General features: G+C 38.0%; 1 protein-coding gene across 1 annotated transcript in view; it reads right to left on the bottom strand.

Moving 5' to 3' along the window:
• Positions 1-362: 362 nt before the first annotated feature.
• The window catches only part of FSTL5 (follistatin like 5), a 469924-nt gene continuing 446916 nt past the window's right edge, over positions 363-23370 (bottom strand). Inside the window, exon 14 of the mRNA XM_014520176.2 lies at positions 363-1175. Within this exon, the coding sequence (XP_014375662.1) occupies positions 473-1175 (703 nt within the window). The 3' untranslated portion in view covers positions 363-472. The remainder of the gene's footprint in view (positions 1176-23370) is intronic.

Genomic DNA, 23370 nt, shown 5'->3' with positions numbered 1-23370 from the left:
TTGCACAACACCTCTTATTTCATATTCAAAGCAAACCAAATCAAAATTAGAGTGATTTTTTTTTAATATGCAATGGATCATACCGAGACATTTGATATTCCCTGAAGATTTGATTTTTTTTTTTTTTACTTCTTTAAACTATTCTATTTTTATTTATTTATTTATTTATTTTTATAATGAGACTTTAAGAATTGGCCTATTAAGATATTAAGCATAATTTTCTATACTGAATCCAATCAATTAATGCAATCTTAGCTGGTCATTAGTAGTAGATATTTTTGCTGAGAAATTCCACTTTTAGTATCTTTAGTATCTTTTATGTTAAAGTGTATACCAACTTGTATCTTAGCCAAAACAATGACAAATATAGAAGGGTCTAATCATTTCAAAGGAAAACTGGAAATTTAAAGAATGGTGTTAAGTGCAATGTACTGTAAAACTATTTTGTTCCATTATTATCTAGCATGGTTCCTTATGCTTCTCCAACCCAAATTACTGTGTTGCCTCTCTCAACTTCAGTGATTTCACAATTTAACTTGTTGAGCCGTCCATCCAGGATAAAGAGGGATTCCTTGGAAGGTGTCATAAGGTATTGGCCAAAGAGACCGCTGTCCTTGATAAGCCGGTTCTTACTGTTCCAAGGCCATTCTTCTGCCCCAGTAGGCTCCTTAAGGCTCTTCACCATCTTAACTTTGCCAGAGGACAGCTCTACAAACAACACATCCGTTTGCAAGCTGGAGCTACAATAGACATTGTACTGATGGGCTTCAGTAAACGATGGCTGAAAAGCCACATCAGATATGTGCAAGTTAGTGTGAATGTCAAAGGCATCCTGGATTTCTCCTCTAATTGTAATGGACTGGACCTTCATGAGACCTTTTACATCATCAATGCTGACAAGGTAGTGCCCATCTGGAGAGATATATGGGGTGCCTGTCACATCACCATTATATCCAATCACACTGTCAGTAACACTATCCACTATAAGCTGTGGTAGAATAGCCCCAGTGGTATCAGGCTTGCAGCAGATAAAATAATATCCTCCAAGATGTGTATAAGCCAGAGACTGAGGAATGCAATTATAATCCTTTAAACTAATTGTCTTGATATATGACATAGTTTCAAGATCAATTTTCTGGAGTACAGTCTCATCTTTATGAAGAATACATCCGAACCTAAAAGGAAAAAGTACAAATATCAAAGAAAGTTCATAGCTTAATTGTATGCATTACATACAAATATACAAAATCTATACAGACAAAGTGGATGAGTTAAAATATATAGCAACATGTTCCTGAATATCTGGGCTTCAGATGTTTCCAAAACTGCTCATATGTTTTATTGACCTTCTGGCAATTATAAATCAGAATGTGTTTTAAAAAAAAAGTAAAACCATGTACTGTATCTAGTAAATTGGAGAATATATTTTATTTTTCACTTAGGGAAAAAGATAAACATTAATCTGGCTGTCTCAAAATATACTGAGATTGTGTATATTCAATTACAAAATCAGATAACTTTTACTAAACCCAGAATAGATAAAAGATTTGAATATCAATATGTAGAACATCCCACATATTCACTTCATTTAGTTTGCATATTTTTTTAAGAACATCCAAATTAATCCAGTGCTCACTGCTATTCAGATAATCACAAATTCTTCCCATTTTAATTCAGCTGAAGTGAGTATCATAAAAGGGTTGAGTTTTTTGCTTTCCAACTACAAAGACCTCATTTGTTAAAAAATTAAATAACCTTTTTATGCACTTCCATAAATCAAGTGTCCCAGATTTCCCATTATCCCATATCATCCCCCTATCTAATCACCAGGCTACAAGTTAGGTATTATACCAGTGCCTCTCCAGCCCTCCTCTTGAAACTGCCTCACTATCTTACCTTCAATATCCTACATGAACAAACCTTCAAATATATAATTTTTTTTTAATAAAGGAATGAATGCTGATTTTTTTCCAAATGTAAGTTTTCTCTGTTGGAATGGAAAGTTTTAACTTTAGTTTAGATAGCAGGTGCAAAAAGCATATATACATAATCTTTTTTCATTTGGACCACTTGACTCAAAGCCAAAAATCTTATTGGGAACTAAAAAAATCTTCTTTTTCTCTTCTGTAGTATCAATAAGGATATAGGTTGAAAAAATCTGGTCTGCTCCTCCAAAACACTTGAAGACAGGGAGTCAGATTGTCTAGGTACCTGAAAATATAAATAGCTGCCTCATAGGATTTTCAAAAACATCTCAACAAGTTAGATACATTGGAAAATTCTACCTGTATATTTAGGAGCCTAAATGCCTTTGACTATCTGGGTCCCCATGACCAGAAATAATCCATCAATTTAAAAAGTACATTTTATATTTTCCTTGCTTTCTAAATCAATTAGTTTTACAAGCAAAACATGTTTTGATGAGCATTTTAAATGCATCTAGCACATTAATAGTACCTTTATTGAACCAATAAAAAAATATTTTAAAATGTTGCTGTTGTACATTTTAATTGAATTATAATTTCCATCCAAACACAGCTTGACACAACTCACAAGGAAAACGATCATCTAGTAAATAAGAAATGCATCATCCATCTTTTTTCTAACATAATAAAAATTAAGAACCTGAATAAATATATGATAAGTTGTGTAATTGCTTAAATAGATCTGCATACATATAATGTACTATCCTGATTAGCAAAACAAAGTTGCAAATTTAGTACAAAGGCCATAATTGGTTGCAAAGCAACATGTTTTAATGTTTATACCAACCAATTTGAATGAACTTCCCTCTAAGAGAATATAACGTACAAATGCAAAACAAGATTAATATCAATTACTTAAATAAAGATTTCTTGCTAGCTGATTAAAATTGGTGATTTAAATCAATCCACCCAGCTTCTGAGTGCTTGACTGAGCAAATTTAATGGTCAATTAATGCAAGGTTTTTGCATTTAATTGCCATTGATTTTAAAAGAGAAAAATATAAGTTGTTAATCTTAGCTCCTGAGGTCCTCAGTGAGAGCTGTATGTTTCTTGAATCACACAATCAAATTTTGATTATCTTATCTTTGGTTAACCAGAACCTTTGATTATAAAAAGGATGCATTTATTTCCTGAGATTTGCCTACAGATCAGTAACTCCAAAGTATGTCCTGAACTGTAGGGAACTCTAGCCCTTAAATGCTATTCATATCCTCAGTACAAGAGTAATCAGTAGGAACTGTTTACAGGGTCAACGGACTCTTAACAAAGCAACCATCTGCTTTGGCTTCTACCATTTCCTCTAGCAGGCCAGTCAGCTAGTCAGTCTGAGCTTGCAAAAAAAGTCAGTTTAATGGGCATTCAAAACCAGCTCCTTGCACCAGAGTTCTAGTTTTGAACCCTAACCATCTCCATTCCACATCATGCTATAGTGCAGGAGATGGCAAACTATGACCTGCAGGTTGCATCTGACCCATGGAGCGAGCCTTGGTTGAGGAAACATCTGGCAGCGGGTGGCTCTCCCTGTGTTGTGCTGAACTCAGAAGCAGCAACAATGGGTCATAAATCCTTGCTCATCTGACCCAAGCTGGGTCTTTCCAGCTCCCCTCCCTTGCTGTAACATTTTGATTGTTCCTGCTGTAGCCCATGAGGAAGATGGTCTACTGCTTCTCCCCCCTAAAAGAGGGAAAGGAAAAGGATGCTATACCTGGCATGGTTCTGTTCTCAGGGATTGGACAAGATTTCTAAATTTTGTTTACATCTTCTTGGTTGGAAACTAATAGGGTTGGGAACTTCCAAGTTGCAGGACCCTCATATTCTGGTGCTAAGTTTGTTGTTCTTATAAAATTCAACTCTAAAGAGATACTTAATTTATTATTTCCTTCTGTTGCAACAGCTGATCTTATAAATTCTTTTGATCAGCTACATTCTCAAAGACTTAGGCCACACATTTACACTGAATCCTATTTTTAAAGTATGTAGGTAAGAGTTAAATAGATTTTTCTACTGAAATTGCTACTTCTTTCTCATTTGAAAATGTCTTTAGCTTTGTTATTTCAAAACTCTTTTTGCAATGCCTAAGCTATTCATTCAGTCCTGTTTAACCAAAGCTTTAAGTCTAGTTGTTCATAAGATGAAAAAAACCACACATTTTTTAAAGCAGGAAAATATTTATCTACTCTCTCGTTACTCTAAAATGAATGAGGGGATTTTTTCTTAAGAAAACATTTAAAAAAATCACCTTCAGGCCTAGACTAACATGACAAATTTCAGCCCAGCAGGTGATGTTTTGGAAATGAGTACACAGACAAAACAGAGATAGCTTTTCAAGAAGAAGAAAAATACTTCTTACACATATAGCAATTTTCATACAAAGATCTCAAAGCACTTTGCAAACACTATTGAAACTGAAGCACAAAGAGACTGAGTCACTTGCTGAGAGCCATAAAGTAAGGCTGGAAGCACAGGTCCTCTACAAAGACCATGCCACAATCTCTCAAATGTTAACAAAGATAATAAATGGGTAGTAAGGAAAACAATAAAAAAATGAAATTTAAAATGGACTATTTATACAACATTTGAGCAAAATGGTGTTTTTAAATATGAAAATGAATTTAGACAGGTTCTTAGAAAACAGTTGCCATGCAAAACAGGAAGTTGGCAGGTTTTCATCAAGTTCTTGGGGGAAGGAAAAGGACTCAAAGATGCACAATAAGTAACTTATTAGAAGTTTATCAAAATTACTGACATCATTACCCTTTTAATGAACTAGTGAAAACGTCCCAATTTTTAAGGGCTATTAATTAAGTTACAATAACATTGAACTGAGCCATCAACCCAATAATATAGGTGAACAGGCATAACAAAAAGGAAATTCAGAAGGAGTAGTTACCAATCCTGTGCTTGGAAATAAAGGGACTTGGTGAGCTGAATGTAGTCTGTTTATCTCCATGAGAGTGATGAGAGAAGAGCCTGGGGTGGTTGAACAGACCAGGTGAGCAATCTGCCTTTTATGTCTCTGTGAGGTATGTATTCAGACCCTTGGGTATTCAAATCAGACTCAGTATTTGAAACATCTGAGTGGTTAATCAAGCCCTGTCAGTTCATTAGACACTGAGAAGGATGTGAAACATCATACACTAGGAATAAATATTTCTAAATCAAGAGGCCCAGATAGCTTGCACCCAAGAATCTACAAATACTCGCGGAGGATTTAATGTTTTATTAAATCTTGGAATGCCAAGGAAATTCCAGAAGTCTGGAAGAAGGCTGATGTGCCAATACTGAAAAGTGGCAACCAGGATGCCCAAGTAACAATAGGTTAGTTAGTATGACATCAATTCTTGTAAAATAATTTAAAAACTAATATGAGAAACAATCGGTGAGAATTAAAGGACAGAAACATGATCTGTATAGTCAATGTGAACTGATGAAAAATAGGTTTATCACCGAAATGTCATTTCATTCTTTAATCAGATAACAAGCTTTGTAAATACAAGCAATTGAATAGATGTAAGATATACATGTGAGACATTTTAATATTGCACAATATTCTGAGTATCAATAAACCATTTTCACTCAACTTAGAACCAGCTTTCAGATTCTCAAATGAATAGTAGTCAACAGATATTGTCATAGAACTAGGATGTTTCAGGGACTTGTAGTAAATCCAGGGCCATACACCAAGCTCAAAAATGATCTAGGTGTAAATATAAAATCACTGCTGATAACAGTTGTGACAAAGATTGGCAAAGTATGATACAATGACAGTATGAAATAATGAAATAATAGTGTTCATACAAAGCATTCTGGCTCATTGGTAAGTAGGGCCTGTTGAAAAATAACCTTGAATATAGCTTCATACAATGCTTGAAGAAAGGAATACAAGTTCTATTGAGAAACATGGGACTAGAAAGGGGTGTGCAAGGCCAAGAAGTCCAGCCCCCTGAGTTTGCAGGCAACCACTTACCCAAACATTGTCCACCCCAACTCTTCACACATCACACAAAAAGCATATTATGAAAACAAAACTGGAGGAAAAAAGCTACTGAAACCCATAGTTAGAAAGCAGGGAAAACAAGGTCACTACTTCTCCAATGGTAGTGAGTTATTTGATTAGTATATGCTTTGAGGATCCCAGAAAGGCACAATGCCTTCCACTATAGAGGAAGGAAAAAGCCTCCATATGCCTTCCTGACCCTAAATTTAGTGACTGATTTAAACCTAAGCAAGAGTCAGATGCTTTAGCCAGATATTTGCAAGGTTTCTGAGGGTTAAGTTAATACTTAGACCATATTAAAGTTTGAATATGCTGTTAGCAGTTGCATTTCTCGTCTGCACAGCTCTGGCTTGCCACTAAAGGGCTGGCGAAGAGGGGTGTGAAAGGCTGCAAATTGCTTGTTTTATCTTCATGGAGCAGACTGAAGTTACCCCTGCATATCACAAGCTGTGTAACATGCCCCAAAGTTAACCATTTCCTGAAGTGGCACAGTTTTGAGATGCTCAGAGGGCACTTAGCATGAGTTAATGAGCTTTAATGTGCAGGCACTTATGTTTTAAGTGCCCTTAGCATGGTCTAAATGTAATATATAATTTCACCCTGTGTACCAGCAAGAACACTATGACATCTGAATTAAAAGTCCCACCTTCAGCCGCAGCAATGTCTAATATTTTGAAGGAAGAAGGAAAGCATACACATAGAATCCAATAAAACATTCATAAGGAAAAAGACAATCTTAGCAATATGGGCAGTCAGCAGGCAGCCTGAAGCATGGAATTACTAGACAGTGGACACCTCCCATATGTTAACAGAGTTAACTTTAACCCTAACATGGGCACAGCCAATTCCTGAATTCACATATCATATGCATTGATAAATATACCAAAACACCCTTCCATAAACTTACTGAGTTCCATCTTGAAGCAATTCAGGGGTTTTTTCTCCTTTGGTATGTGTTCAGAACATCCCAAAGCTTCATTTCTCCAACAGATAATAATCTATTGATTTCCAGTCTAGATTTGTTCATAACCAGTTGATGGCCATTTGATCTTGTACACATATTGTTCTTGAATTTAACTAGCTTATTTCTCTCTCTAATGTTCCTATGCAAATATATTTATAAAAACTAATCATATTCCAGTTTCAATCTTTGTTTTGCTATGCTATAGAATCCAAGCTTTTAAAACCTATGTAAATTTAGTCTGGCAAGTAGGGGAACGTATCCTGTACAACAGTGACCTCCAATAGGATTTCGGGGTCATACTGGACAAGCAACTTAATGTGAGGTTCCAAGGCTGCCCTATGGCAAAATGGGCTTATGTGTTCCTTGGATGGATAAGGGTGGGTGTGTGCACAGGAATAAAGCCGTGGTCTTACTTCTATATATGGTGTTGGTGGGAATGATATCAGAATTTTCATGCAGTTCTTGATCTGCCATTTAAAAAAAAACTGATTTTTTTTTTTTTTAGAGGAATCAGTAGAGCCATATAATGCTTTGAAAGCTAGAGAAAATGCCTTGCAGTGAGAGACTTAAAATACTTAGCAGTGATTAGCTTATCAGAAAGAAGGCTGAGAGGTGATTTGATTACAGTGTATAAGTATCTTCTTGGGGAAAAAATATTGGACACTTTTTAATCTAGCTGAGGTAGGCATAACAAGAACCAAGGGCTAGAAGCTGAAGCCAGACAAATTGCTATTAGTAATAAAGCACCAATTTTTAAGGAGGAGGAGGTTTTACTGACAATAGAAATGGTGACTTTTCCTTCTACTGGGGTCTTCAGTTAGAGACTGAAGACCTTTCTTGAATGAAAATACATGATTTTAAAAGAATGAATTTGTCTCAAACCATTTCTGCTTTATATGTTTTATCATTTCTGTACACTGTGAATTTCATTGTGGATTTTAATTAACTTTTCTGAATGACCTTTCATACAACTGTACATGCATCTCAAATTAAATGCCCCCTCTAGTCTAAACAATTTATTTTCCTAGGGCACTGAATTTCACTGAGAGTTTTTGGATTATTTTTATAATGCTACATTATAAAATGTGATCAAAGAGGCCTAAAGTCTTATATGATATCTCTTTTGAGGAATAAAATGTAATATATCTTATGTTAATGTAAATATATAATTACACTTCAATATGCATTCATAAAATAAATTATATAATAAAATAAGAATAATGATGACTATAAATATATTTTTATCTTAAGAAAAACGTACCAGAGCTATAAAGTATTCTTATGTTAATCATCAGTAAATTGTAGATTATCTGAAATAGCCATAAGTATCTTGGTAGATTGACAATAGAAAATGGAGCCCTTCCCCACAAGGTGGCTTATTTGAATATATATCACAGATCAGGAGCAAATAAGTAATCTTTCCACGTGATGGTGTAATGACCTGGATCAACCATCTATGAACAACTGTGAACTCTCTTTATAATGTTATGTGAAACTACAAGTATCTCTTTGATTGTAAGGATAGCCACATTCCTGTGGTCTATTTTTCTGCTCTTTAGGTCTAGAATTTCAAGTGATAGTAAAGAGTCAGCAATGGAGTGTCATTAAATGTTGGCTCTCCTTTTAAAAGGACTTTTGGACAAAGAGAGAGCTACTGCCCAAGTAAGTGTGGTTTTCAATTTGAAATGGAGCAGCGAAAATTAGGCAATGGGTCATCTGGTTGGGGGGTTTGAAAACCAGATGAAGATGATTGGGAAATCCCTTAATGGAAGAAACTGGTGCAGGCCACATGAGCCAAAGGAAACTTAAGAATTTGCTGCCACCATATACTTTCTGGATAGTGGAATTCCCTTACAGAGCTGTTCACTATCTGATATAAATACACTTAAATGTACAAGAGAGTTTTTGGGTTCTTTTTTTTTAATATAACTACTCATAAGTGTGCTATGAAATGATGCCTGTAGTTTATGTGCTCTAAGCCTGTTTTATAACTAAGTCACCGGTAAAACAATGGATACATCAGAGCACCTTCAGTTTTCCCAGATGATTTATAAGTAGGAAGTGGTATGTTTACTACAAAATTTCTCTCATACAGATTGATATGCAGTGGCCTCCCACTGTTTGTTAATCCCCAATTAATATTTATGAGAGTTTGAGCCTTCATCTAGCATAAAATCTAGCACAGTATCTGGCGGTCTATGCAGTGTTTGCCAGAGCGCATTTTGTGAGCTCATGCAACTCAAGCCTGCAAAACATGAGAACTAAAACTTATATTTTCAGCCCTTTATTTCATGTTTAGTATAGGTGGGAAGCTGTACCCTGTAGGCATATTCATGTATGAAGAGTATTTATCACAGTTGCAAAAGCTGTAATTAATGGTTTCTTTTTCCATTTATTCCATATAAATGTCTAATAAACATCTCAGTTTCTGAAATTTAGACCAACTAAAATTAAAATTAAATAACCATTTTTAAATGATTTTTAAAGTATATATAAGAATTAACAGTATGCTACAAATGACTCCTTGCATTGTCTTAAAAACAAATCTGACACAAGACTTGTTTCCCTATGCCGTGTATTCCTTAAAACTTGGCTGTTTCTATTATTGCTTGTTGCCTCCTGTAAGGGAAAGATTGAGTGATGTTCAACATAAAGTACTAAAGAAATAGCTTTCCAGCTGAACTTCAGATGAAAGCTGAGGTGAAATATATCCTTTCTTAAATAGCAGTTACATTCATCGTTAGTAGAAAAATGCACAGAGAAGTACAAATGGGTACATTTATTATGACTGTAAAGCTAGAGCTGAAACAAGTTCCGAGTAGCTCAAAAAACTCAGGCATATTTGAAAAATGGATGTGCGTTTTTGAGCCCCAGATTTATGAATGTGAAAACCACTATGTAGGCAAAACCAGTGAACAGTAAAAGCCATTATCTGCAGAACGCTGAGGCATGCCTTCTTGCACAAACATGATCACCATATCCTGGTTATAAAAGACTTCCACTGTCATGTGTCCTATCATAGTCTCTGTAAAACTCCTGTACAAAAACTTTCATAGCCAAGACATAAGCTACCTCTGACAGTCCAAATCTGTAGCTTTTTCATTCTTCCCCATTTGAGCTGTTTTTATTTCATCAGCTATGTGAAATATTTTTCTCCATGGCCTCCAACCAATGAGTACCTGAATACTTCAAGTATGATCAAGTTTCCACATTCTATCATAAAAATTGCTATGATGAATAAAACTAACAACCTACCTAGTACAGTATTCTTTTACAGTGGTCATATCTGTCTTTTACTTACAAAGAAGATGCAAGAAATGCTAAAGTTAAGAGTTATGGAATAATGTATTCATAGGGAAAGCTTTAGCCATCCTTTAGTTTATCTCCCCAAGCATAAGTACTTAATTTACTTTTCTTTTGTTTGGTTTTTTTGGGGGGGGGGGGGTCTGGTAATCCTAGGGGCGGGGGGTTTTTTACTCCTACAGTCTCTCATTATTCCTTTTACAGTACATTGTCAGCATTGCTCCTCACCCCCCGCCCCCATTTCTTACCCTGCCTCCTTTTGTTTGTTCTGTTTCCTATTCTCACATTGTTCTTCCATTGTTTTAACTCCTGTGGCTTGTGAGATATATTGATGGTAAAAAATAAATGACATTGTACTGTATAACCTCACATACTGCACAACAGAAGTCTTTTACTTATAAGAAAATGCTGTGTGAATGCAGTATACATATTCTGCTTCCATAAAGGGATTTGTACAGATAGCTCCCTACCACTGCCTGAAACACTCACATAAGAAGAGATTCATCATTGTCTTACAGTGCATGAAATATTTTCCAAACTGATCTAACACTGTTGCCATGGCATAAACATAATTTGTATCTTTTAATATCAACTGTTGTGTATCTTTTTATAAGGCTCCATATGGCTTTGTCTTTGCCATTTGGACCATAAGGCCCTGAGTGACACATGTACAAAAGGAATGAAGATCTTCTCTTTTTGATGGGGCAAGGGAGAAAGGATTTGTGTTTGATTGTTCTCTTTTCTGTCTTGATAAGAATTATTATTTCTACTCTCTCATTAAAAATAATTTGAAAGCAGTAGCACAATTTAAGCTCTGAGTGACTCTATAGACAAATAAAGATGTTGTTTTCTAAATATATGTTTTTACCTATACCAGCATACAAATAACTTGTTTTAATTAATTTTACTTGAAAATATGTTGTAAAACTAGCACGACAAAATCAGAAGTTTCGAAGTCATCTCTGGGATCATTAATTTGAATACTCTGCCAAGATGTAGCTAAACATCTTTTAGATAGGTGCATACTTAGGCCCTTCTTGAAAGCCTTAACAACTCCAGTTTGGGTCTAGGGTCCTACTGTTGGGAAATGTATACTGAAATTTAGTCCAGATCTGTTTTGTGTCTATTTAAACCAATTTCTTAATCTCTTACTCTCCATAGCAAAGAATTGTTTTCCTCCATCTTCTTTTGGGCATTCCTACAAATATTTGAAAAATGCTATCTCTGCCCTCCCCTAACTCAGTCTGTTTTCCTCCAAACTAAATATGGCTAGTTTCTTCCACCTTTCCTCATGCAACTTGCATTTCAAGTACTTCCTCGTGTTTATTGTTTACTTCTGCATCTTCTCCAGTTTCTCAACAACCTTCTTAAAAATGCAGTGGCTAAACCTAGACACCAGTTTCCAGATGAGGCCTCACTAGGGCTGAACAGAGTTCTAGGTACTGTCACCTTCAGTGCATTGCATATAAAACTTCTTTTAATGCAAGCCAAAATGAGCCTGCAGTTTTTGCTGCAGTATTACACACTAATTCTAGCTATGTTTATGTTCTATCAAAAACCTCGGATCCTCTACTCATTGCTAATGCAAAGTCAGTTATTCCCTATTCTGTATTTGTTCATTTGGCTTTCTTTCCTGTGTGTAGCGCCTTCTATTTGTTTTTGTTGAATTTCAAATAGCAACAGCAGAGCTAATTGCGTAGTAGTAATGGTGCATGGTTTAGATGCCTATTTGAAGCCTTATATTAATTGTCCAAGCTAATGGAATATTTTCAATCCCAAATCTTTCCTATACCCAGAACAAAACACTATGTCCACAGTCCCATAGGAGAAGCAATTATCTTGCCTTCTGCTTTTGGAGATGGTGAGGAACTTGGCATTTTAAGTGAAATAGATATAGGATGTAGTGATCCTTTCCTGTGAACCCATGGGCCAGATTCTGTTCCACCTGTCAGGCCTGTAAGTGGATTTAGGCCCTGATATCTAAGGGTATTAAACCTTGCTCGAATTCCTGAAAATCTATTCGAGCATCTGATTTTTTAACATACTGTCCTACCCATGAGACAGGGTATGCACAAGCATTACATTTAGATCAACCTAACCAAGGTTAGATAAATTTAACTGGCCTGGTGTGCAGATGTTTGCAGGAGTTAGGTCACTCTAAAAATGCCCCCCGCTTCCCCCCTGTTAGTTAGTTCACCTCACACTTGCAGCAAGGCCTTGGCTATGGGAAAGCCCAGATACTCACCACAGCCCTGCGGGTGCGCTGTTCTTACCCATCCTGACTCTGATTGGGCCATGTTTAACCCAGACTACCTCTCCCGGACTATACAGACCTCCACAGACCTGCCCCCAGAACCACCAGCCCACCTTAGACCTGCCAACCCCCTTCCCAGCTCCCCTGATCCTGCCAGCCCTTCCCCCCAGTTACTGACCTCTAGCTATCTGCACCACTCCTGGCTTAGGTTTAGAAAGCTTAGAGTCCCAACTCCCCCTACTACTTCCCCTCCAACCCAGAGCCAGGATATAGTCTAGGTGTGTCTTGGCTCCTAGCCATGCTGCTGCTCACCAGCCGTCTAGTGTCAAGTCAGAGCCATGCAATCAATTAACCCTTAATGTGTGGCTACTCACAACATGCTCTAACATTAACACAGCTTAACACAGATTTAGTAGGTCCAAGTATAATGTGTAACTTTACCCTGGGTACATTTGAATGTGCATATTAGTGCGATGCAGTAAACACAAGTGCTTATTGCACCTGAGTTTACTGCTCTCAGGCACATGTTTACAGGAGCCAGGTTGAAGCAGCCCCAGTTGGCAGGGGGCCTAGAAGGTCAGCCTGCCAGCCCAGGGCTGCTTTGACCCAGCTCAAGGGGATAACTGGGGCATGAGGGTGTTTCAGTGTGAGGCTAGCTGGCAGGCAGCCCCTACACCACGGGTAGGCAAAATGCAGCCCAGGGGCTGGATGAGGCCTGCCAGGCCATTCTATTGGGCCCATAGGGCCCCTAAAACATTTAGAAAATTAATATTTATCTGCCCCTGGCTGCCTATCATGCGGCCCTCGATAGCTTGCCAAAACTCAGTAAGCGGCCCTCTGCCCAAAATAATTGCCCGCCCCTGCCCTACACTGAAGCACCCTTGAGTCTCACCCAGCCAAGGCAGCGTCTACACATGCGCTGCTGCAGAATATTTTATTCCACAGCAGGATAGTGCTTGTAAATATTTACCAGTACTATCCTGCTGTGGAGTAAATGATTTTACTGTAGCTTAATAGAGGCACATGTGTAGACACATGTTGTTTACTGAGCAGATAATTAGTCTACTGTGCAGTAAATGTCTCATGTAGATGCTCCCCCCCACCCCCAGTCATAGAAGAGCAGGGAGGAGTAGGAAGACCCCCTTTCCCCCCAACACACACACTTTTTCTATTAACAGATTTTCAGAAACTTGAGGAAGGTTTAGTAAGATCACACTAAAATATTCAGGTCCTTTTACGCACCTAATAGCTGAAATAGAATGTGGCCCTTTCTGTCTCTGTTAGGGACAGCTCTGTTTAATTTACAAAAAACAATATCCACAGTATCTATCCACTTGTCCAGTTCCTTCTAAAGGCAGGTGATATAACAAGGGGAGGAAAAGGAATTCAAGTGTGAATTTTGTTATATGATTAATATGATATTACTTGAAACTGGCCCCTTTTTAAGAAATTAAACTATGCTATTTTCCCACGTTTCATAGAAATCTGCTGGCCTTGGAACTGATTCTTTTTTCATTTTTACTACACGTATATTATTACTTTATGTATAGAAGCTGCAATAGGGGCACAAGTGATCAGGTAGGGAATACCTTGATGGAAGAGTTATGAAAAGACAACAGAAGCAGCCCATTGTAGCCCTTCACCTCTGCCCTACTGTCTTGCATCTCCCAAATAAGAGACAGGAGCTGAAGCTGCATAATGCTGAGGGAATTCTAGATTAACACCATAAATATGCAGGGGTGGAACCCGAGTCAGGCAGTTCATTGGGCTGGGTGGGCTCCATGCCTCCACATGAAGCTTCCCACTGGAGTGCTTGGAAGTCCCATGTGGAGGCAAGGGGCCCGCCTGGCCTGGCCTGATGGGACATAGCTCCATGTGGCTCCAGTGCCTAAAGCCCCATATGCTAGCACAAAGCCAGACCAGTCTGGTTCTATGGCATGCACCAGCAAGCCAGGCCAGGCTGGTTCTGTGCTGCCATGTGCAGCTCCCAGAATTCAGCACATAATTTTGAATTTTTGTGTGCATACTTTTGAATTTTGTGTGCATAATTCCCTGGGGTATAAAATGCACATGTTCTCACAAGTGCTATATAAATACCTTGAAAACATTTGAGCCTATTGTTTAGATCTCTTGTACCAATGCAGCTTCTTAGTTTTAGTCTTGCAAACCTCAGAATACCACCTTATATAATACTGCACCATTTCCACCCAGAAACAGTATCAAATGTCTCAGTCATGAATCAGCAGGGACACTCTGGTAGATAACTATTTCTCTGCATTTCTAAAGCCAATTGGTAAAGGTCACAGGGTTCAAAGCTGCCCAAACTTTGCATTTCAGTTACAGGATCTGAAAAGTTTCCAATACAAATAACACTACCAGTTTAAAGTTATCTGTATCAGAATGAAGAGTAATATAACCCAAGATGTGTGACTTCAGTCATAGTTACAGAACCAGTGAACATGTGGACTTGCTCAGGTCTTACTAAAAGAATTTGTCTACACTAAGCAACTAGGATAGGAATTTCAAGTGGACACCCTCCTGTAACTATACAGTACACCCATTACTTAACTTTGCACAAACAGCCCTAAGTAGAGAAGTCCTTCATGTTAGGAGAGAAATCGTGCTCTTAATTACAGAAGGGATCTCTCAGCACAGGTGAGATCATATGGATAATAGAAGAGAAATGTGAGGAAAACTAGAATAAAAATAGGTTATTTTTTCCATTGCATCTTATGTTGTTATTTATAAAATGCAGGTGTTAAGTTTCTGTCACTTTACATATAGACATATTTATTATGACATTAAAAAAAAGAAAAATGAGTGAATGGATAGTGTGTCTATGGAAACTATGAAGTCTGTTATCAGTTTCTCACTTGCTTCTCTAAAGCATGTATTGAATTGATTATGCCGTTTGCAAAGTAAAAACTGACTGAAAGTGCTGAGAATCTGATATAAGAAAAGAGGTGTAACTGTTAAGTTTGGTATCCTGGGCAAAACTTCCTGCAGTGCCAAGCGCTGAAGAGGAGGAGGAGGGGGAGGTTCTTACCTGCCCCAGGCCTATGCTGCTCCTTCTGTGTCCCCAGACTTAGCTCCCGTGTTTGGGTGCTGCAGGGCTGCTCTTGATAAAAACTCCAAGGGAAAAGAGGGCACCATTTCAGTATGCTAAGTTGGCACCTTGGGTTGATGCCCCTGTTGCTTCCCTATTCACCCTCTCTGCCCAGTTACTCTATGTTGATGAAATGAGCATGAGTGCTTAAGGACAGTTCTCTTAAAACAAAGAAGGAGCAAAAAAACAAAACAAAACAAAAAACCCACCTCATCTGGAAACTCAAAAGGGAAGGACCAGTTAGAATCAGGAGTTATCCATGTTGGCCACAAAGAGGAACAGCAAAATTCATGGTAAGGTAAAAGTTGTAGGACATGAGGTATATACTGTATGTGTAACAGCTCTAATATTTCTATGAAAAGCAATATAGGTTGACATTGCCCTAATGATGGAAAATTTATGGTATGAGCAGTGATGTGATGAAAGTTTTAACTTAAAGATTCTTCCTAATTTAGAAGAATTGGAAATTGGGACTGGTGTCTCAGTTAGGGAGCACTTAGTTAGAAAGGGTTTGCAGAGGTGTCCTACTGTTCCATAATTAAAGGTAATTTATTTCTTCTCATCCATGTGTGCCTCTGTTCATTGACCAATGATCAGTACAGGTGGACCCTTATAAATGTGACTTCTATAGGATTCCATTTACCTCTAATTGTGGGTTCATAGAAATAGCTGTACAGGAGTGGGGCTTTGTTTTAAAAAAAGAGATCTTTTACTAATGGTACAGGAGACCAGTAATTATCTCTTAAACATATTAAACATATTTTAAAAGTGAAAAAAATGTTATCCATCATTTTTTTCTCTTATGTAATAAGATTATTATTCACTACAGGACCACAGAGGGAAATGCTAATAATTAAAGAAAAGAAAAAGGAACAGAAGTTTTTTTTTTCCCCCCCTGAGCACCTTTTCTTTGGCTGTGTGCCTATGTTGGCTTTAGGGGCCCATTCACTTGTTGTGACAAATAAAATAAATACATAAATAGAATCCCTAGATATATGGTCCTCCAAGAGTCTGCTATTTACATTGTAACCACTACTTATTATCTTTGCTGGTCTCTAGCTTATTACTTTCCATGGATGGGTATGTGAATGATATCATTTGTATACATTGCTTATTTAATTAAAGGGTTTGCACTCCATTTTGAAGTACCACGTGGATAATTTACTCTGCCCAAATTATTTTTAAATGGCTAAATCTGTTTACTGTGATTTTGGATTTCAAACGTTATTATAGGTTTATACAAACATATCTATATCTATTGAGAAAAAATATACATACTTTAAAACTCTCTGACATGAAAAAATAGCAACATTGAAAGGGCATAGCAATCCTCCCTTCAGGACTTATAGAATAATTGTTGCCTAGGACAATACATTTCCAGCAGGTTATAGAAGGGAGACCTTTCTACATTTCTGCAATTCAAAAATGGATGTTTGATGATAATGAAAGGCTAAGTAGATTTTGCCCAGTGGCTATTGCTCATCAGAATAAATGTTGTTTTTCTTCTTGGTGCTATTACAGTCTCTGACCTTTAAAGTTTGTTTCTTTAATTCTCTTTCTTGCTGTTCTCTATGACATTAAGGAACGGTAAACTGCTACTATGCAGTTTCAGTAGAATTTAGTGTTTCTAGTTCTGAAAAAGAATATTGTACTAGCAAAGCACTCACCTAAATACTGTGGAACATATCAATAAATTCTGTTTTTTATTTTGAATGTGCTCCCTTTAATTCTACAGTTTATTCACTTATTGAGAGACGGTGGATATAAAAAGACTACAATATTTCATGGCAATAGCCTGAGATCCTACCATAACAAGATAACAATCACTACAATGTGTTCATCGGGGAAATCTAAACATTGTGATGCTGAAGATTATACATGGGAAATAGATGAACAGACAAGCCAAAGAAAGCAGAACAGAGTGCTACCAGCTTATTGGCCTAAATTGAAAATTTGGGCCAATAAACTGAAGGACAAAGCAGCCATCACAGGGGGAAACATGCTCATCACTGCTGTTTCCTTGTCAAAGGAACAAAAAAGTGAATTCTAATGAAAAGTGGGATTGGTGACAGGATCTCTTCCCTGCTGTTATTCAGAATGCTCAACTGACTGTTGTTTGACAGCATGTGCATCTACATGTGCAATTAATGTGAAGCATATCGCACTGGAGTTTATTGCTCCTGGGCACCACATTTACATGTGCACTCAGGACCACAGCACATTGAGCTGGGTTGGAGCAGCCCCAGCGAGCAGGGAACCCAGGGGGCTAAAAGTGTATTCACTTTTTGCTGCATGCATCTCATGAGCTTAAGGTCAGACACTGGGTCTTGCACATATGCCCTGAATATTCTTGAATCCCAAATTGCACACATAAAGGATTGAGCAGGTTATTCAATCCTTCCTCCCATTTTCAATACTCTTCACATTTTGGATAAGCTTGCACAAGATACAAATACAACCACATTACAGAATATCATTGACAAAGGGATTTCTTTATGGCCCCAAACTGCAATGGAGTCAACTAGATATCTGTAATTGACTTCAGCTGGAGCAAAGCCCATATTAAGTACATGCAATACATTGCATAGTCACAATTTGTTATTCTAAATGTATATGTAGAGAAGACAGTGTTTTTATAATTAATGCAATGAAGAGTTTTTCAAATTTATAAATAACTGAAAGGCTGTACAGAGGATAACTTGCAGGCAAGGGAAGGGGATGTGTGGAGTTGGGTAAGGCAGAGGTTCCCAACCACGAGGCTGCAGCCTGGTACTGGGCCATGAAGGGTTGACTGACAGCAGTCAGATACGGGGTTACAGCTGGGTGGCAGGGCAGCCCCAGGAGGGAGGCAGCTGGCTCTGTGCACCCTGTCCCACTTCTATTGCCATGACCATGCCTGGCGATGCGTTGCTCACACTGCAGGTACCAGGGCCCATGCCGGGACAGGCAGGACCCCCCCAGCCCCACCTGTGGCTGGGAGCAGGGGGATGAGGGTGGGGAAATGCCTGGGGCAGAGGGTGGGGAGGTGGCTCCATTGCTTGCTCCTAAGGAAGGCAGTGCAGCTTAAAAAAAAAATCTTTTAGCTCACCTTGACATTGACAGAAAAAACAACAAGGAAGGGCTAGATACTCTGACACAAATAATAAAAAATACAGCTAAACATAATACTGAATGTCAGGATAAGGAAGGTAAAGGATTAAGAAGATTTAGCACTTAGAAAAAAATGGTGACATCAAGGTGGGCTGAGGTCATCTGGAATGCAGAAATATTTGCATATGCCAGAAAAAATCACCAACGTGTCTAGAACAGGTGGAGGGGTGAGTCATGAGACAGAGGTAAGGATTGATGAAGTTGATTAAACATTTGTAAATCAGAACGATCTCAAATTTTTTCCACATTAAAAAACCAAGCCCACTACCAGGATAGTTAGTGCATTGCAAGAATTGGAATGATCTACTGGGGTGGTTTTCAACCTATGATCCACAGACCTCTGGGGGTCCACAGGCTAGGTCTAAGGGGTCTGCGAAAGATGAGCATGATCAAGCAAAAGTATACAAATATCCACACTTACAATTCAAAAGGATTTGCACCTCCATTCAATTTTTTTATGGATCCGCAAATGAAAAAAATGTTGAAAACTGCTGCTCTAATGGAAACAAGTTAAATTAGTCTATTACTATTGGCTAAGATTAAGAAAAAAGCTGAAGTGATCAAATATATTTTACACTGCAGTCTTAAAATCACATTTGAGACTTCAAGTGAATGGATGACTCAAAGAAAAAGCTATCATTGCAAATGTAAGACACCATTCTCCCTTTCATGGGAATCATCCATGAGTTAGATTTGTGAATTTTACAGGAGGCATAAGTTGCGGGTGGTCCCCAAAGTAAAATCAATATATGAGAACCCATGAAATCTGATAAAGAGACATGGAGGAATCCAAGTGAGGGTCTATGCAGATATATGCTCAGAACTGGCACTCAGGTAATTCCACTGCTGTAAATTTTCTAAACAAAAAATCTATGTTTCCAAGTCTTGCAATTTTATTAGAAGTCTCGTGACTTCTAGTGTTGTTGTTGTTTTTTTTATTTATATTCGTGTTATTTCCTGAGAGTCCTGGCCCTAAATAAAAAGAACAAAGAAAGTTTCTAGCGTTTGTGTTTAGGTAAAATGGTTGAACATGTTAAGTGTATCCTGACAGCTCAAAATTACAATAAACCTATTTTACTTTTTAAAAATCTCATGCAGCATTCCAAAATACAGACAAAATAAATGTCACGTTCTTTTTCATTCCAAGAATCATAGAAAAGTAGAGGTAGAAGGGACCTCCAGAGGTCATCTAGTCCAACCCTCTGCCTAAGGCAGGATCATCCCTTTCCAAACCATCCTACATGAATCCATTGTCTAATCGATTAGCAAAATTACAGTCAGTCCTGATGCAACACAAAACATAACACCCCAGCCTGCCACAGATAAAGTAGGATGACCATGGTGCTCAATTTCCTGCTGCTGCAAACCATCAACTATCATAAACTAACAAGACAAATTCCACTGCTGGTACTGCAATTACACTAATGAAAAAAAATTATGAGTCCAATATTTTTATTGGTGTATATGTTGTTTATATATATATATATTTTTTTTTGTTTGTTTTGTTTTGTTTTCATTACCCACAAGGTAATGAATTAGAAGGTAGTGGACTGTATTTTGGAAATATTTATCAGCCATGTGGTTTTGTTCACTATTGAATTATAAGACTATATATATATAAAGGAAGCATATATAAAGGATATTATATATGTGTGTGCGTGTGTAGCATATATAAAGGAGATTATATACACACATGTATACATACAATGCATAAATATATCAAATTGTATATTGGTTTTATATATGCATACACACACATATACATACATACACACACACACATATACTGTCCTTTATATATGCTCTCTCTCACTTTCTCTCTCTTTATATACTTTCTTATCATTCAACAGTGAACAAGACCACATGGCTGATAGATGTTTGCAAAATACAGTCCGCTGCCTTCCAATTCATTACCTTGTGGGTCTCAAGCTCATAACCAAGTTAAATTTACTTGTGGTCTTTTGTGCAAATAATAAAAGCATGATGGAAAATAAAATAGCCCCTTAATGTAAAAGCCTTGGACTGAGTTTCTTTTTAATAGCTATTATTTGGAGACCCAGACACACTGACAAAATGACTACCTGTTTAATTTCAGGTCCTTCATAGGTAATAAGTGATTTTTAAAATGTAATTTAATTTTTTTTTAGAATGTGACACATCTGATATAGCTATGTTAAACAGCACTAGTGGCAAAATACTGCTGATCTTTGAATGGTACAGGCTATGTGCTCTGCTTGTAGGGGTTATTGTTTAGCCATAGCTGAATGTATTTATAGAACAGATTCTAGTGTTTTGGACATTAATATGCTGCCACATGCTCCTTTATTTGAAAAATAGTGAATAAAAATATACCCTATAATTATTTATTTGAAATAACGGTCTATTTGGCTATTTCAAGTGGGCATAGAATAATGGATACTACTAGCACATTTCCCTTCAAAATATTTGCATAGACAGTCAGGAAGAAAAAGTACAGGTGGAAATCTGAGTTCCTCTGGATGCAATCTGTAACTCCCATTGAGTTCACTGGGGACTAGATTTTACACATGCAACTTTTCAAAGCCCAGTTCAGGTCGGTGCCTCAGTTGTTGTACAGGAGAAGCGCACATGTAATTTCCCTTTACCATCACCACTCTTTTGTCATGGCACAGGGACTGGCCAGAATCACAAATTTGTCTCTAATATTAATGGAGATGTCTTTATTGTAGGTAGGTAAACTGACAGGTTTTCATTGTAATTATTATATTATAACTATTAATTGTAATTGATCTATAGCCTTGTGAAATTCTAATCCTAAACCACACAAAGCAAACAAACATTGCGCCACAGAAATTGAATTAATATTTTTTTCCTTGGTTTCTTTTATTGCTGGTTTTCATAATAAAAGGGAGGTAACTAAGTTTCAGGGCAGAAGTAGTAGTCATTTTTCAAGGCTAATTTAATAAATTCATCATGACTAGACTGGCATATTTGTTGTCTCTACAAATTAACAGCTCTTAAAAATAATTAAAACCACAAAGCTGAATCATGATGTATAGCATATTACAAAATAATGCCAATTATTTTTTATATATCAATTTAATCTGCTAGGAATGATCAGGTAAAGTCTCTTGGAACTGTTTTGAACTTGAACTGTTACATCAAAACATTTCTTCCCCACATACCAAAATAACTTAGATGACTTACATTTCTTTTAGTTTATTCATTCTTTATATTCCTTTTAGAGTAAAGATACCCAATGTTTATATTACACTTATTTTTAAAGGAAGGTTTCTATTAGGGCTGTGCAAAATGGCTTCATTTTGATTCAGTTTTGGATTCAGCCATTTCAGAGGACAGTGATTTGTTTTGGTGTTTCAGATCACTGTCCTCTTCCGTTTTGGCCGAATCTGTTTTGAACAGACTGCAAGCTTTGCATAGCCCTACTGCCCAGCCGGACAGGGCTTGGGGCCGGGGGCTTGGGGCCCCAGCGGGGAGCAGGACAGGACTGTGGGCAGCTCATCCGGGAGAGGGGGAGAGCCACTGCCCTCCATGCAGGCAAGGAGACCCCCGCACCGATCTCTGACCCCTGTCATGCTGGGTTGCAGGGCAGGGAAGCAGCGCAGAGCGGTAAGCAATCCTGCTGGTCCCTGCTGTGCAACTTGCCTCTGCAGGGAGCAGAGATCTGCACCAGGGGTCTCCTCACTGCCACTGCCCACCCCTCACTGCCCCAGCAATGTGGGGCTGCACAGGGTGGACAGCAGTGGCAAGGAGAGCCCAGCGTGGATCTCTGCTCCCTGCAGAGTCAGGTCATGCAGCAGGGACCAGCATTGCCCTGCCATGTGACCTGGTTCTACATGGAGCAGAGATCCACGCTGGGGTCTCCTCACTGCCACTGCCCACCCCACGCTGCCCCAGATTTCTACTCCCTGTGGAGCCAGGTCACATAGCAGAGACCAGCACTGTCCTGCTGTGTGACCTGGCTCCTCCAGGAGCAGAGCTTGGCACCAGGGTGTCCTTGCTGCCCACCCCATGCAGCCCCACATTGCCGAGGCAGTGCAGGGCAGACAGCAGCAGTGAGAAGACCCCCAGCACAGATCTCTGTTCCCCATGGAGCCGAATTGTGCAGCAGGGCAGCTGTTTCCCTGCAAGCCCGGGTCCAAAACACTGCAATTTTCTGAAAAATTTCTGAAATGTTTTAGATGCCTCATTTCATTTCAGTGATGTTTCTGAGCCTTCCATTTCTATTTGGATTCAGTGTTTTGGATGCCAAAATGGCTGCCGAAATTTCACACAGTCCTAGTTTCTATCTATTCCATTTTCTTTCACTTCAACCTATTCATGAACAAAATATTATCCTTTGAGATAAAATACCTAGTTTACTCACAATATTATCATCATTGGCTACTCAGAAACATAATTAAGTGCACAGCTGCAATTCTGGATTGAAGATTCTCCCTATCTCTTTCCAGTAGAAACAAAGTTCTCTCTTGACCCCACCGAATAAGAAGATACTAGCTTGCATTAGAAGTAGCATGATATAAGACTTATGAACATTCTTCTGACTCTTCAAGCTCCATCTGAAAACATTTCTTCCTAAACTAGCACTACAGATGAGAAGCAGCCTAATT

Source organism: Alligator sinensis, unplaced genomic scaffold, assembly GCF_000455745.1.
Source record: "Alligator sinensis unplaced genomic scaffold, ASM45574v1 scaffold454_1, whole genome shotgun sequence".
NCBI classification, from domain to species: Eukaryota; Metazoa; Chordata; order Crocodylia; family Alligatoridae; genus Alligator; species Alligator sinensis.
The sequence above is the reverse complement of the archived record's forward strand: the minus strand, read 5'-3'. Positions and strand labels throughout refer to the sequence as shown.